The sequence below is a fragment of the Pseudonaja textilis genome, chromosome Z (genome assembly GCF_049901715.1).
Source record: "Pseudonaja textilis isolate UNSWEBS1 chromosome Z, rPseTex1.2, whole genome shotgun sequence".
NCBI classification, from domain to species: domain Eukaryota; kingdom Metazoa; phylum Chordata; class Lepidosauria; order Squamata; family Elapidae; genus Pseudonaja; species Pseudonaja textilis.
The window spans coordinates 122741336-122756827 of record NC_142008.1 but is presented as its reverse complement, the minus strand read 5'-3'; the positions used below and the strand labels follow the sequence as shown (position 1 = coordinate 122756827).

General features: G+C 41.9%; 1 protein-coding gene across 1 annotated transcript; it reads right to left on the bottom strand.

The window, feature by feature from the left end:
• Nucleotides 1-541: 541 nt before the first annotated feature.
• Nucleotides 542-14480, bottom strand: LOC113452718 (alpha-2,8-sialyltransferase 8F-like). Its single transcript, XM_087917285.1, has 7 exons — nt 14417-14480; nt 13123-13153; nt 12732-12857; nt 6823-6967; nt 4175-4287; nt 2571-2657; nt 542-1305 (listed from the first exon to the last, which is right to left on the bottom strand). The coding sequence occupies exons 1-7, from the start codon at nt 14478-14480 to the stop codon at nt 843-845; spliced, it is 1029 nt and encodes a 342-aa protein (XP_087773411.1). The 3' UTR covers nt 542-842.
• Nucleotides 14481-15492: the final 1012 nt, after the last annotated feature.

Sequence of the window (15492 nt, the reverse complement as noted above, 5' to 3'; positions counted from 1 at the left end):
CCTCGTGGACATTGCAGTATCTTAGTTGGTATTTGAAGACTCTTGTGTTGTAAAATATTTCTAGGTAACCTTATCTGTTATTCTTGGTAGCCTCATAGTTTTGGCGAGGCTCATGCTTATCAAACTTAATTAGTTTGCAGTAGCCTTTTAACTGGGGATTCATAAGAATCATTAAAGGTTTCTGTTCCCTTTGGTTTGTGTTTGTTTTATTGGAAAAGGGTTTGGATCAGAACACTTCCTTTCCCTTCTCTTTTCTTTAACTCCTCTCCTCTCCCCTTCCCTTCCTATCTCATCTCATCTCATCTCATCTGCAAATCATTCACAGAACTGCATAGGCTGCTGCCTTTTGGACCAGTTGGCGCTTCCGGATACTCTTCAAGGGCAGCCATGTTGAGGACTCAAGGATATTCCAACAAATTATCAACTTGTGACAAATCAACCACCCACATTTCCATAACTGACATTTCCTCCATAAACCTTCTTGGTTTCCCAACTAAAAACTTTTGAAAAAGACTCCGCTTTGGCCAGTTACTTAGTGTGAAACAGCTTCTTTTTTTATTTTTTACAAACATAACAATTGCATGTTCCCTTATTTCGACCCAGGTTGTGTGAAAGGCTGCTGTTTCTGCCCATTAGATGAGTAAGAATACAAATGAGTTATGTTACGCTACAAGAGAATGTGTGGGATGTCCTGTTTTTGGAAGGATCCTGGTGGAAGCTTGTTTTCCTCAATGGTACAAATTCCACGTTGCCACATTCATGCTTTAGTGGGAACCGCAAATCAACTGTTTTTCCTCTGGCCGATTTATTCCTCGGTAGGGACTGTCTTCCCTACCCAAAACTCACTGGCATTTGCCAAGCTGTATGCGCAAGACACCCTGGGCATACATATTGAGATAATGGGAGAACTCCTCGGACATGTTATGAATGGAAGGATGTGGCAACACATTGTCATAGTAGTGATGATTGAGTGGTTTTCCAGTCAGGTCATATGGAAAGGGCCAGAAGCCGTAGAGAGAGATGTTGTCACAGAACTCCAGAGCCAAACTGGTGAACATAAAGCCAGTGGTCAGGCGTGTTTCTTTCATACCTTTCAGTTTCCAATACTTATTGAGGGCAGCCAGGTAGCATGGGTGGAGGAAGAATGCTCTATGGGCCAGGCCACGACCCTTCATGATGTTTACAGCACGGTAGGCAATTGTAAGGTGATAATTGAAGGATAATGCAGGAATGAGGAAAAGGGCATTTTGGTAGGCCTGAAGAACCTCTATAAAAGCCGTTGGAGGATCCCTCAGGTCTTCGAATCTTCAAAAAAAAAAAAAGGAGAGGAGAAAATCCCAAAAGAAAACCACACCCTCATGTACAGAGTTATACCCAGTCCCCCACCTCCTACAAGAATTAAATGTTTTGAGGAATATTTTTAAAAGGCAGAATGTAATATTTCCCCTAAAAGAGAAATAAAAAACCTAAGGGAGACAGAAACTCACGAGCCCCAGCTCCCTCGAGAAATATTGGGCCAGCCTATCTATAAAAGACTGTCAGTTCCAGGGTGAAGGGATTAAAGATATGCCCCCTAAGGACATAATAGAATTAACCCATTAAGACACAGAGCTCACTACATTGCACAATCTCTTGTGTCCTCTCCTAAGGACATTGTATCACCCTCAGAAACTTCAACCAAACTTCTCAGACAGCCTACAGAGCACGGGTGGGCTTCAAAAGTTACAGCAATGAGTTCTCTGCCCAGTTTGCTGGGTGGGCATGGCCATGATGGGAATGGCCTAGTCAGCCTCCTGCACCACAAGGGGGTGGGGTGTTTTCGCCTTCCCCAGGCTCCATAGGCTTTCCTCGAGCCTCTAGGAGGGCAAAAACTGCCTCCTCTGGGCTCCGGAGACTGGAAAGAGGCCAGTTTCCAGACTTCTGGAATCTCCGGGAGGCCTGTTTTTTCCCCTCCTGACCCTCCATGAGCGACTTGCACTTACCTTGCATTCCAAAATGGGCCACATGGAGACTCCTGGGAGGGGTGGGGTGAAAGGGATGGGCTGGAGTGGGCAGGGCTAGCCAGGAGTGGAATTTGGTGGTTTTCTGAACCAGCCATATTCGAACCCGGGCGAACCCATAGTAGCCCACCCCTGCTACAGAGCCAGCTATGACCCCTACATAGCCCCATGGGAGTCTGACAACAGCCAACAGAATACATGTTCTTGCACAGGAACAGGAAGCTCAAGTGCAAAGCCTGAGAGAAGGTATAAAAACCCCTCACTCTCAACTCCATGTGGTCAGCTGCTCCAGAGAAACATGTGCTTGGTGGTTCTGCTTCATCCCAGCTTGGAACTGAACCAAATGGATATTTCTTCCAACACTTGACAAGCCACAGTATGTGAACGAAACCTTTGTTAGGTGCCCATTTTGATTTTTTTGCAAAATGCCATCTTTCAAAAGAGATCAACGTGTATTTATTTTTTTAAAAAAAACTATAGTCTGCATGTTTCTTAGAAGTTTAGAATGGCCGCCTTCTTCGTTCACAGACTGTAGTTGATTAATATTTGTATTTACATAATCTTCCTTACCTAATATGAAAAATACTGGGGTTGATAGTCACTAAGTGTGTCTTGGTTCCCACATCTTCAGTTGTATTTAAGGGAGGCAGATTAAACCTGGGTGGGGGAGCAAACGGAAAACAGACACAGAGATTAAACTGAAACAAATGCATTACAGGTAGTCCTTGACTTACCACCACAATTGAGCCCAGAATTTCGGTTGCTAAAGAGGGAGCCATTTGTTAAGTGAGTTTTGCCCCATTTCATGACTTTTCTTACCACATTTTTTCAAGCCAATCACTGCAGGTGTTTCACTATGCAATCACTATGCTTCCCCATAGACTTTGCTTGTCAGAAGGTCACAAAACGAGGATCATATGACTCCCAGAACACTGTGACTGTTAAAAATGGGAGTCAGTGGTCAAGAATCCGAGTGTAAATCATGTGACCACCGGGATGCTGCAATGGTCGTGTGAAAAATGGTCATAAGTAACTTATTTCACTGCTGTTGTAACTTCGGTCACTAAATGAACTGTTATAAGTTGAGGACTACCTGTACTGTTATTTAAAACTGCAAAAGAAGGGAAATGGGTAGGTTCGGTTCTTAATGCAGGATGGTGGTGGTGGTGTATTTTTGTAAGAACTTCAAATGGGGAATGTTGTTGCCAGAATCTCAACGCCCAAAATTATTTGCACTAATTCTTGATATTGTTTCATACATGTTCGGTCTAGAACCAGGTGGTGGGAGACTTCACTTGTCATCTCGAAGAAATGGCTTCTTCCTTGCTGTTTTCTTCTGATGTATCTCCCACTTTTTATCATACTGAGGGGGAGTTTTATGTCCATAGGATTCCCAAATAAGCAATGGTTTTAATTGCAAAAATACTAGAAATTAAAGCTCCTGGGTCCAACAGGGAAAGGGAGGGGGAGGGAGAGGGAGGGAGGGGAGAAAGAGGGAAGGGAAAAGAAGGGGAAGGGAAAAGGGGAGGAGGAGGAAGAGGAGGAAGGGAAGGGGAGGGGATAGGGAGGGGAAAAGGAGAAGGGGAAGGGAAAAGTAGAGGTGGGAGTGGAGGAACAGGGAGAAGAGAAATAGGAAGAAGGGGAAGGGAAAAGAGAAGGAGGAAGGGAAGGGGAGGGGAAAAGGGAGGAGAGGAAGAGGGAGGGGAAGACAAATAGAAGAAGAAAGGGAAAGGAAGGAAGAAGAGGAAGGGAGGGAAGATGGAGAAGGAAGAGAAGGTGAAAGGAAAGGTAAAGAGGAAAAAGGGAGAAAGGAGAAGGAAAAGGGGTGGGGAAGTAAAAGGGGATGGGGAAGAAAAAGAAAATGAAAGAAGAAAAGTATAGGGGAAGGAAGAAAAGGAGGAGAAGGAGAAAGGGGAAGGAAAAGAAGGAGGGAGAGGGGGTAGGAAACAGAGATGGGGGGAAAGTAAAAGAAAATGAAAGAAGAAAAGAAGAAAAAGAAGGAAATGGAAGAGAGAAGAGATAAAGAGAAGGGGAAGCAGGAGGAAAGGAAGACAAAGGAGAAGAAAGGTGGGGAAATGAGAAAATTGTTACTTCAATAATCCAAGGATGGAAAGTGTTCCTTATGATCCCATCCTTTAACCTGAGCTCCCCCCCAAAATAAAAAAAACAGATACCTGATAACAAAATCAGCCTGGTCAATTTTTTGTCCACACCTGCTACCTTGTAGGATACCACCGTTGCCAATGACAGCACATTTGCTATACCGGGTACCTGCCAATGGAAATCTCTAGAGGGGCCACATAAGGAAGGAAGAAAAAAGAGAGAGATTAAAAATACATACAAACACTGGATGTAAAACGTTTTCATGAATTGGACTTTAATTCATCCTTCAAATAGGCTCAACAGCAATTTAGGCGCCTTTAGCAAGGATTACAATTATCCAAAGGGAAGTGACTTTGTTGTGGCCTGTTGGCTGCACGGCCCCTCCAGCAGCCGAATCAGAGGAGGAGGAGGAGGTATGGGAGTCTGGGCCAGCATCAAGGCAACCTGAGAGCTCTGAGGGGGAAGAGGGAATGGAGCTGTCAGCGAGCGAGACAGAAGCGGAGCCTGGGCCATCCATCAGCCCTTAGATGGAGAGTCAACAGCCCCCAGGCCTGCAGGTGGCTGATGAGGAAGAGGAGGAACAGCTGGGTCCAGTAACTGACACGCAGATGCGAAGGCAAAGGAGAGGAGAGCAATGGAAATCTATGGGCTGATCCTTGGACCATTGCTGCATGCAAAGCCCTATCCTAGCTCTGGGGATAAAAGACAGGGGACGGAGATGAATAGGTGTGGCAGACAACTATTCATCTCCCTGCTAGACAGACTGGTTACCCTGCTGTGAGAGAGAGGCTTTTTGCCAGGGCTGCTGGCGCTGCTAATAAAGGGAACATTTATTTAACTACAGAGGGTTTGTCATGTTTCAAGCCAGGTCAGAACAAACTTGGAATATGACCCGCTCGATGCAAATAACAAAATATTGCATTTGATATATAGGTAGTCCTTGATGCACAACCACAATGGAGCCCAAAATTTCCATGGCTAACAGAAAGTTGTTGAGTTTTGTTCCACTTTATGACCTTTCATGCCATGGCCGTTAAGTGAGTCACTGCTGTTAAGTTAGTAACCTGGTAGCTAAATGAATCAGGGCTTCTCCATAGACTTGGTTTGTCAATGTTGCACAAAGGGATCGTATGACCCCAGGGACACTGCAAAACCGTCCAAAACAGGTTGCAAAAGTGGACCATATAAACACGAGGACACTGCAACTGTTGTAAATAGGAACCAGCTGCCAAGCATCTGAATTTTGATCACATGATCCTGGGGATTCCGCAATGGTTTTTAAGTGTGAAAAAAATGATCATAAATCACTTTTTTCACTGTTGTTGTAATTTCAAATGGTCATGAAATGAATGGTTGTAAGTCAGGGACTACCTGTATAGCAGTGGTTGCCAACTGGTTGGCTGGGGACCACTGGTGGTCCATGAAAATTTTTTGGTGGTCCTCAGAGAAATGTCCCCCCCAAAGCAATTAATCCAGGCTGCGCGGGAACACAAGGCTGCGTCACCCACATGGCCTGCGGGAACACAAGGCTTGCGTCACTTGCATTGTGAACAACACAAGGTAGTGAGGGGAGTGGGGAAGGGTGGAGGGAGGGAACTTGCCCCATGTGCCCCATGCATCTTGCCTGGCCACTGGGCTGCTTCTTTCTTCTTCTGCTTTTGGCTGCATGCAAGGAAAGCAGCAAAAGTTTCTTTCTCTCCCCCAAACTCTGCCAGAAATGAGTCTTTGGGACCTTGCAAGGCATCCTGCTCCAAGAGGCTGCACCGGCGTGACAAGTCTCACAAAGACTCATTTTAGGTGAAGTTTAGGGGGGAGAGAGAAAGACTTCTGCTGCTTCTGCTGCTTTCCTTGCATGAAGCCAAGTTTCTTTCTCTCTCCCCCACATCCCCCGAGAACAGAGCTGGAGACGGTATCCTGTGATCCCAACTAAAGAATGATCGATCGGTAGGGTGGCTTATAGGGCCACCCAGGAAATAGCAAAGCACCATCCCATGGTGCCTTTGTCAGCAAAAATGGAGTTTGGAAGGGCTGCGTGTGGCCCCCTCCATTTTTACTGGCAGAGGGCTGTAGGATGCCATCGCAGCCAAAAACACATGTCGAGCTGGCCATGCCCACCCTGGCTACACCCACCCCCAGTCCCCTGAGGTCTAACACAACCCTGCTGCAGCCCTCAATGAAATTAAGTTTGACGCCTCCAGTATAGGATCTCCTGCTTGAGCAGGGGGGTGGTCTAGAAGACCTCCAAGGTCCCTTCCAACTCTATTACAGGTAGTCCTCAACTTACGACCCGAATGGAAACCAGACTTTTTTGTGGCTAAGGGAGACCGCTATTGTGAATGTTGCACTCCTTGCCATAGTTGTTAAAGTCAACCGCCACCATTGTACTGATAGTAACGCTGTTGTTAAGTGAATCAGGTTTCCCCATGGACTTTTGCTGGTCAGAAGGTTGCAAAAGGGGATTCCATGACCCCCCTGGATGCTGCCACTGTCATTAATATAAGAGGCCATGTGCCTGAATTTTGATCACGTGACCATGTCGCAATGGTCATACGTGAGATAAACCGCCCTAAGTCTCTTTTCTTTCCAATGCTGTCATCACTTTGTTGTAACGGTCACTAAATGAACTGTTATAAGTCGAGGACTACCTGTATTCTGTTAACACGTCCTGCCCCTATTGGTTTCCCTTCCACCGAAACCCAAAGGATGCATTTTTTCCTACCTTCAATAGAATATCTCTCAGCCTGGCATCTACGGTTATGTTTTTATAGCTGTCACCATCGAACCTGATGATGGAGCCCAGTGGTGCATTTTTCTTGGTTAACACCAGCAGATGAGAAGCGTTGCAACACTGACCTAGCTCTTTCCTGAAAAAAGGCATTAGCAACAGTTAACTTGAAAAGGGATCATTGTGTGGGAGCTTCATCACTGGAGACTTTCAAGAAGAGACTGAACTGCCATCTTGTTAAGGTCTTGGGATTTAAGAGCCAACCAGCAGTGAAGCTGATACAATATAGATTGTGCAATAAGAATTAAATCAGCATAGCATGGGTATTTCCCTTTAAAACTGGGGATGGGTTCTATCCCTTTAAGAGGCATTTATATAAAGACAGCCATTAGAGGTCATGTTCTCTCTCCTTGTGCCCTGTATCCAGAGCAGTTTCGCCATGTGGAGTTAAGAAGGTATTTGCCTACCACGTATATGTCTGTATATAATAGCTGTAAATGTAACAAGTTACATTTAACCACTGTTAAATATTTAAGTCTCTGTGTGCTGTGTTTTGTTCCTGAGATGTCTCATAATAGCAGTCACACTGCAAACGCTCTGACACATCTGTCAGATATGGTGCAGGGCCTTCTGCTTGGGCGCGGGAATTGGACTGGATGACCTACAATGTCCCTTCCAACTCAATCTATCTATCTAGAGCAGGGGTGTCAAACTCAAAGCCCGAGAAGCGGATCTGGCCTGCAGGGTGCTTAGATCTGGCCGGAGGGCTGCCCTGGAAACAGCAAAGGACCGGCCTGAAGTGCCCCTGCTGTTTTCACTGGCAGAGGGTGGCAGGAGGCCTTCACAAATGAAATGGAGCTCGGGAGCCCGTTTTCACTGGCAGAGCACTCATGCCACCACAGGCACCCCTGACAAAAGCAATGTCGAGCTGGCCACGCCCCCCCTGGCCCCCCAAGGTCAAACACAACCCTGATGCGCCCCTCAGTGAAATTGAGTTTGACACCCCTGAAAAAAGCCAGAGCAATCCTAAATTGCATTATCAGAGGAAGAGGGTAGAGTAGAGTCAAGTAGGAGTAGCATAGAGTAGCATAGCATAGAACAAAACAGAATAATTTTATTGTCACTTTGAATGTGACAATAGCATACATTAAAATGAATTTTTGTTACATACAGCTCAAAGAGTTACTACCTCCACTATACACTACATAAACATGACAAAATAAATACAAAATTATGTATATATCTACAATAATTATTATTATCATTATTATTATACACAAAAATGACAATATACAAAGCAAAAGAGATAACCATGCTCGGTTTTGTATCACAAATCATTAGTCGAACACTTCCCAAGTGTTTAGGACTGCGTGATGTATCGGCAGATTATGCGAGCAGATCCCAGTGGCCTTCTGCAGCTGACCAATGATGATCTTGTCAGCGCAACTGTTTTCAAGTGCTTGCCTAGGTCTTTAGGCACAGCACGCAGTGTGCCGAGTACCACTGGAACCACCTGCACTGGTTTATGCCAGAGTCTCTGCAGTTCAATCCTCAAGTCCTGATCTCTGGTGACTTTTTCAAGTTGTTTCTCGTTGATTCTGCTGTCACCAGGTACGGCAATGTCAACGATCCACACTTTTTTCTTTTCCACAATCATGATATCCATGGTATTGTGTTCCAAAACTTTGTCAGTCTGTATTTGGAAGTCCCACAGTAGTTTTGCATGCTTATTTTCGACCACTTTTTCAGGCTTATGATCCCACCAGTTCTTTGCTACAGGCAGATGGTAGTTGTGACACAAGTTCCAGTGGACCATCTGAGCGACTTTGTTGTGACGTTGTTTGTAGTCAGTCTGAGCTATTGTCTTGCAACAGCTCAGTATGTGATCAATGATTTCATCCGCTTCTTTGCAGGGTCTGCATTTGGGGTCATCAGCAGATTTTTCTATTCTGGCTTTTATTGCATTCGTTCTGATGGCTTGTATTTGGGCTGCAAGAATCAGGCCTTCTGTTTCTTTCTTCAATGTTCCGTTGGTCAGCCATAACCAGGTTGTTGTTGTTGTTGTTGTTATTGAATTAAGTTCATATGAGGTACTAGTCTCACTCTATACAGTTTTAGTGAGGCCAGGCCTAGAATACTGCATCCAGTTTTGATCACCATGCTATGAAATTGGTGAACTATGGCAAAGAACATTTTATAAAGATTTTTTGGGGGTGGGGATCTTCATAAGAAACATAATTTTTTATGAGCTGTGGTGACGCAGTATTGCAGGCTATTTCTGCTGACTGAGGGCTGCCAAGCAATTCGGCACTTCGAATATCACCAGGTTCAAGGCTGACTCAGCCTTCCTCCCAAGATGGGTAAAATGGGGACCGAGACTGTTGGGAGCAATAGGCTGACTCTGTAAACCGCTTAGAGATGGCTGTAAAGCACTGTGAAGCAGCATATAAGTCTAAGTGCTATTACTATCATTGCTCTTTTTATACATGTACTCCTCAGCTTTTCACTGGGGACCAGAATTTCCACTGCTAAGCAAGGCAGTTGATTAAGTGAGCCATGTCTAATTTTATGATCTTTTTTGTCAAGTCACTAAGTGAATCCCTGCAGCTAAATGAACTGTGAGATTGTTAAGCCAAACGAGGTTTCCCCATTGACTTCGCTTATCAGAAGCTATCTGGGAAGGTCACAAACGAGATCATGTAATCCCCAAACACTGCAACCATCATAAATGCTAGTTGCCAATTTTTTTTTAATGAATTTTATTAATTTTCAATAAACAAACATACACAAACAAAACACAAAACATAAAAACATAAAACTTCTTTTTGGAAAGCGGCCTAGTCCCGAGTTACATCTTTTGGTACAGACATAAATCAAGTTCATGCTCACTTTATATACCATTTCATATCTTATTTACCATTTTATATTTTCTATATGGCTTCTCCCCTCTTTTCACTCTCTTAATTCTATTTTATTTATTTCATCTCAATTTAGATCATTATACTGATATCTTTTGTCCGTTCTGTAATCATCCATTTTTCTTTTCTTATTAACACAATATTTCTCCTGTAATCACTAATTGAAGTATGACGCCTTTATATCTTTCCCCTAAATTTAACACTTAAAATAATATATAATCCTCATTCTGATTCTGCTTAGCATATTCTAAAACTACCTATTACGTTTTAAGATAGAAAAATAATAAATTTATAATATAATTGAAACAATAATCCATAGTATATTAAACTTTATCATTTATGCATTTTGGTATTTTGCTAAATCCTATAAAGATCCAATTTTCCAACATTGTTTCAGATAAAAAATAATAATAATAATAATACGTTTATAATATGGTTGAAACAATAATCTAAAGCAAATTAAACTCTATCATTAAATCTTAAACATTTTACATATTCCCTTTAATATTTTATTAAATCATATAATATTCCAATTTTCTAACTCTGTTTCAACAATACTACAATATAATCTTGTGTGCTTTTGCAGAATCTCTTTTTAATTGTATTTTACCCTTTGTCTCTGAAAAAGATCTGTTTTTTTACATCTTGCTTCAAGCCTTTGTGACTTCTCTTCCCCTTTTCCCTTCTTTTCTTGTCCAATCTAGCCTTTTTACCCCCCCATCTCTTAGTCTCCACCCTCTTAATCTCCCCTCTGTTGTATTCCTCTTTTCTGTTGCTTTCTGACATTGTATCAATTTTTCACCTTATTTTCCCTTTTTTTGGTTGTTTTTTAAGTCTTGAATTCTCCATTCTTTTCCCCTCTTTCCCCTTTCTTCCTTAACCAAAGTCACTTGTTCATCAAAGATGGCTTCTTCTTCTTCATCCCAACTTTCTTGTTGTTGTAATTCCTGGTAGGTAGAAATAACCATTTCCAGAAAGTGAAAAACAGATCCAGAAGAGCCCTTCCCTTCTTGTTCCTCCTCTCTTAACTTTTGAAATTCCATTTTCAATTCTTCAACAGATAATGCCATTGTGAAATTTTTTAAACAACCCAAAAGTTATTAGTCTTTCAAAAAATAGTTTCCAAAAGTCCCAAAGTCACCAAGCAACCCTAATCAACACAAACTGTTTCATTTAGCACTTTCTCCTTTTTATACTTTCTCTTCTTGGGGTAGAATTAATTGCAAAGTTCCAAAATGTATTTTTTGAAGTCTTATTGCAGTTTGTCTCTGGTCTTATAAGCTCCAAGCAATCTCCTCCAGCAAAGTCTTAATATAAATTCTTTATCTCTCCCTTCCCACTTATAGCAAAAAAAATCATTTTTAAATTTTGATTCCAGTGTTCAGAAATCTTTAATACCCCCTTGGTTTTATTTTTCAAATTTAATTACCTTCTGTTGCCAAGACAGGTTTTTCTGATTTCCTTCTGCTATTTCCGTAGGGAAGGAGAGTGAGAAAAAAAAAACCTTTCCCTTTTAAACTTTCTTCCGCCGCTTTTTTACGATCTTCTTAGGGAACAATGTATCTTTTTTAAAAAGTTGAATTTCCAGGGTATTTAGATGTTACTTGTTATCCCGGTTCAGCCCAAAACTTTCACTTTCTCAGCTTCTTCCTGCACAGTCTTTATCCGGATGAAAGTTTCTTTGTGGCGGCCATTGCTGACTGCCGCTCCACCACTTTTGGAGAAAGGAGTTAAGCCAGCTGAGGAGGGGGGTTGCGATCCCCTTGGACCCCTGCTGGGCCTCCTCTATCTTCAGTCTCCTCTACGGGGTGACTATTAACCCCAAAATCCAGCTGGATCGGGGGCACGCCAGCAGCGAGCGCAGCAGGAACCAAGCATGGTCGCGGATTCCTGCCGCCGCCGAAGCCTTTCAAACTGGAAGCCCCACCAATTTTTGATCACATGGTCATGGGAACACTGTCATGGTGGTAGATAAAAAGACCAGTCATAAGTCATTTTTTGAGTGCTATTGTAACTTCAAACAGTTGTTAAGCAAATGGTTATAAGTCTAGGACAATGATGGCAAACCTATGGCATTCTTGCCAGAGGTGGCGTACAGAGCCGTCTCTCTGGGCATGTGGGTTGTCGCCCCAGCTCAGGTCTTCCGCACATACACGCACACCTTCCGCCAACCAGCTGGTCTTTGGGTCTCTGCCGCGTATGTGCTGGGGCGGGGCTCATGCTGTGGGCACATGTACAGGGGACAAGCATGCATGCATGAGATGGGGCGCATGCATGGGGAATACTCACATATGCATGGAGGCGCATATGCAGGGGTGCATGTGTGGGGACAATGCGTGCATGTGTGGGGGATGTGCATGTAAGCATGGGGGACATGCTCACATGCAGGTTGGATGTGCGTGCATCGCATTTTGGCAATGCGTGGGCACTTTGGGCGCTCAGTGCTAAAAATGTTAGCCATCACTGGACTACATCTAATAAACCTATCCTATGGTTAAAGCATTCGAAGGGCGGTGCCTCCTCAAGCTTGCTTGTGCTTTGTTGATATGCAGTGACAGTCTCCCATGAACTATAGAGAAGCGGGACGAAAGGAAAATGCTCAGGAAACTGATAGTAGGTGCTGTGCCTTCTTGAGAAGCTGCTTCAAGGTTGCCCAGGTTGAAGAAGGAAGGAACAGCATAGCAGAACACTTTTGAACTGACCATTAGGAGAATAGCTTGCAATATTTTAATTGGTTATCTTGAGAAATGAAAGACAGTTAAAGAGGGGAGAGGAAGGGAATAACACAGGAATTTTGGTGCGTGAATCTCAGTTCTGGCTATGCATTACTGCAATACACTTGATCTCTGTTAAAAAAATATACCTTTTTCAGGAAATGGAGCCAAGCATCGTTTTCAATTTAGAAGTTTAAGTTTGTGACAGGTCTGATAGTCAGGCAATCCGATACCTTTTTGAACTGGTGATATGAACAATTAGCATTATTACCTATATTGCATAACCGCTGTAGCATTGCGTTTCCAAGGACACTGTTGAATAAGCATTAGCTGCCACTTTAGCACCTCATCCGTGGGGTATTTTCCAATCTTAAATAATGGTTTCTGATCTTCAGCACTATCATCAAAACAGAGAGAAGAAAACATTTTTCCCAGGAACTTTCAATTGGAACATCCTTTCCCAGACCAGCCAGAATGGTAATGCATTTGGGAATTCAGCATCCCCAAATGCAACCTTCAAATCTCAATCTAGCTATCTACATCAAGTTCCTTAATCTTGTACGAAATGCAGGGAAGGGAAATGTCAGCGGGTATTAAAATACAGGTACTCCTTGACTTATGAGCCCAGAATTTATTTGTCAGTCTTGGAAGCCATATTTTACTTGGAAGCTTCACGGCTGCCACATTTGGTGCCTGGGAATTAGGGAGGGGGCATTTCACAGTGAGGTGGAAGTTTAAACCCAACAACATTCTTTCTTGGAAAGTCAAGGACATGTGACCCTGCACCTGGAGAGGAGTGTCTGGAGGAATGTCTCCAGTTGGGATGGACATTTTGTTTGGGCCATGTGACGGATTGGTGGGGGCAGGGAATGGATCTTTGATTTTCTCTTGGGAAGGGAAAACCCGATCAGAAGGTTTAAAAAGATGGTCACATGACGTAATGGTCATGTGTGAAAAATGTGTTGTGAGTCACTTTTTCAGTGCCATTGTAACTAGTTCAGATGGTCATTAAATGAGGCTGTTGTAAGTCAAGGACTACCTGTACATCAAGGGAAGGAACTGCTCTCTGATAGCCAGCTGGAGAATTCTGGGAATTGAAGTCCACAAATCTTAAGTTGCCAACTGTTGTAACCCATAGCATTTTATTTTGTTTCATGTTATTTAAACATAAATAATGCTATCGCCATTCAATTTCTAGACCTCCCTTTTTTATTACACAGATCTTGTTATATTAAAATATGTATATTGTTGTTCCTTCTTATTTCAATTTCTATTCTTTCTTATTTTTCCCATTGGTTCATTTAAGTGTACATATTTTTTAATATATATTTATTCAACATTTATTAAATTAAAAACATATATATACATTTTGCAGTGTTGTTTGAGCAATCAATACACTTGTACTTTTCTTCGATAGCATATACATTGTCATAATAACTCCTTCATCGTTTTAAATTCTATATATGCATACATATATATTTACATTTATTTATACATCACCCTTATTTTCCAAAATGTTACCAGGTCATCAGATATCATCTTTTCTTTAACCAGTCATACCAGATATCCCATGTTTTCTAATATTCACTGTTTTGGTTATCTTTTAACAGTTTGGTTAGTCTATCCATCTCGGCACATTCTTATCTTATTGATTATCATATTTTCTGAAGGGGTCGTAGACAATTTCCAATTTTGAGCAAAACTTACTCTAGCTGCCATTATGATATGCAGAGTCAAGTATTGGTGCTTCCTATTCGTATTTGGTTCTAACATGCCTGATAAAAAATTTCTGGTTTGAATTTTACTTTCTGTTTTGTTATTTCCTCTATCCATATTCTAATTTTTTGCCAGTATTTTCGTGCATGAGGGCATATCCACCACATGTGGAAATATGTTCCCTGATTATAATTACATTTCCAACAGTTGGGTGTCATGTTAGGGAACATTTTGGCTAACCTCGCTGGCGGTAAGTGCCAGCAATGAAAATTTTATATAAGTCCTTTTTGTAGGAGACTGACATTGTTAGTCTATAGTTTATCTGCCAAAGATGTTCCTACTAGTCTAAGTTAATATTATGGCCCACATTTTTAGACCAACTTATCATGCATTCTATAACAGTTTCCTCCCCCATTTTATAGTCTAATAAATACTTGTAAATTTTACTGATCATTTTTTTTCTTCCCCTTGCCATATCTTGTCTAGACTCTTGCTGTGTTGTGTAAAAGCCAAATTGTTCTTTATCCTTATAGTAATGTGCTTACACTTGCAAGTAGGGCCAACATCCTATCTCAATTCCCTGAAATTGTAGTTGGTTCCTAGTTTTTAATTCTCCATTTTTCGCTTAGCAAATCTCTATAATTTATCATTTTGGTACAATCTGAACATTGGGATGTATTACTGCTTCTATTGTTGATAACCATAATGGCAACTTTACATAATGATTCCTTTTTATTTTTTCCCATGTATTTAACAAGCCATCTCTCACCCAATGTCTTTGAAAGTAAGAGTGGTATTTACTCTTCATGTCCCAGATAAACACATGCCAGCCAAATTGTAGGCCAAAACCCTCTAACATTAGTATCCTATTTGTCAAATTGATCCAATCTTTAAGCCATGGGGCTATTGCCGCCTGATGATATAATTCAAATGCTGGGAGACCAAAGCCTCCTTTCTTGCTAGCATCTTGTAGTAATTTGTATTTTATCCTGGCTTTTTTCTTCTGCCATATACATTTTGAAATTTGTTTCTTTAAACCTTTGAAAAAAATTTTCCCCAACTTGACTGGCACTGTCTGGAACAGGAATAGCAACTTTGGTAAGACATTCATCTTTATTATTGCAATCTGTCCTAACAAGGACAGTTGTATCCTGGCCCAGTTGTCTAGATCTTTTGATATTTGAGTTATCAATTTATCATAGTTGTAGAGTTGTAAATTGCAGGAAAGTCATTATCTTGATGGCAAACCTCAGATAAGGACAAAAACAAATACAGCTCAGACAAACAAAATCACTAATGCAAAGAAGGATTAGAGA

Excerpts from the sequence above, each read along its gene's own strand:
- LOC113452718 (XM_087917285.1), bottom strand. The coding sequence starts at position 14,480 with ATGTCAGTCTCCTACAAAAAGGACTTATATAAAATTTTCATTGCTGGC. Across the intron at positions 12,858-13,122 it reads GGCAGCCGTGAAGCTTCCAA|TGCTGAAGATCAGAAACCAT; the intron begins GTAAAATATGGC and ends TTTTGATGATAG. Across the intron at positions 2,658-4,174 it reads CAGGCTGATTTTGTTATCAG|GTTTAATCTGCCTCCCTTAA; the intron begins GTATCTGTTTTT and ends TCCCCCACCCAG.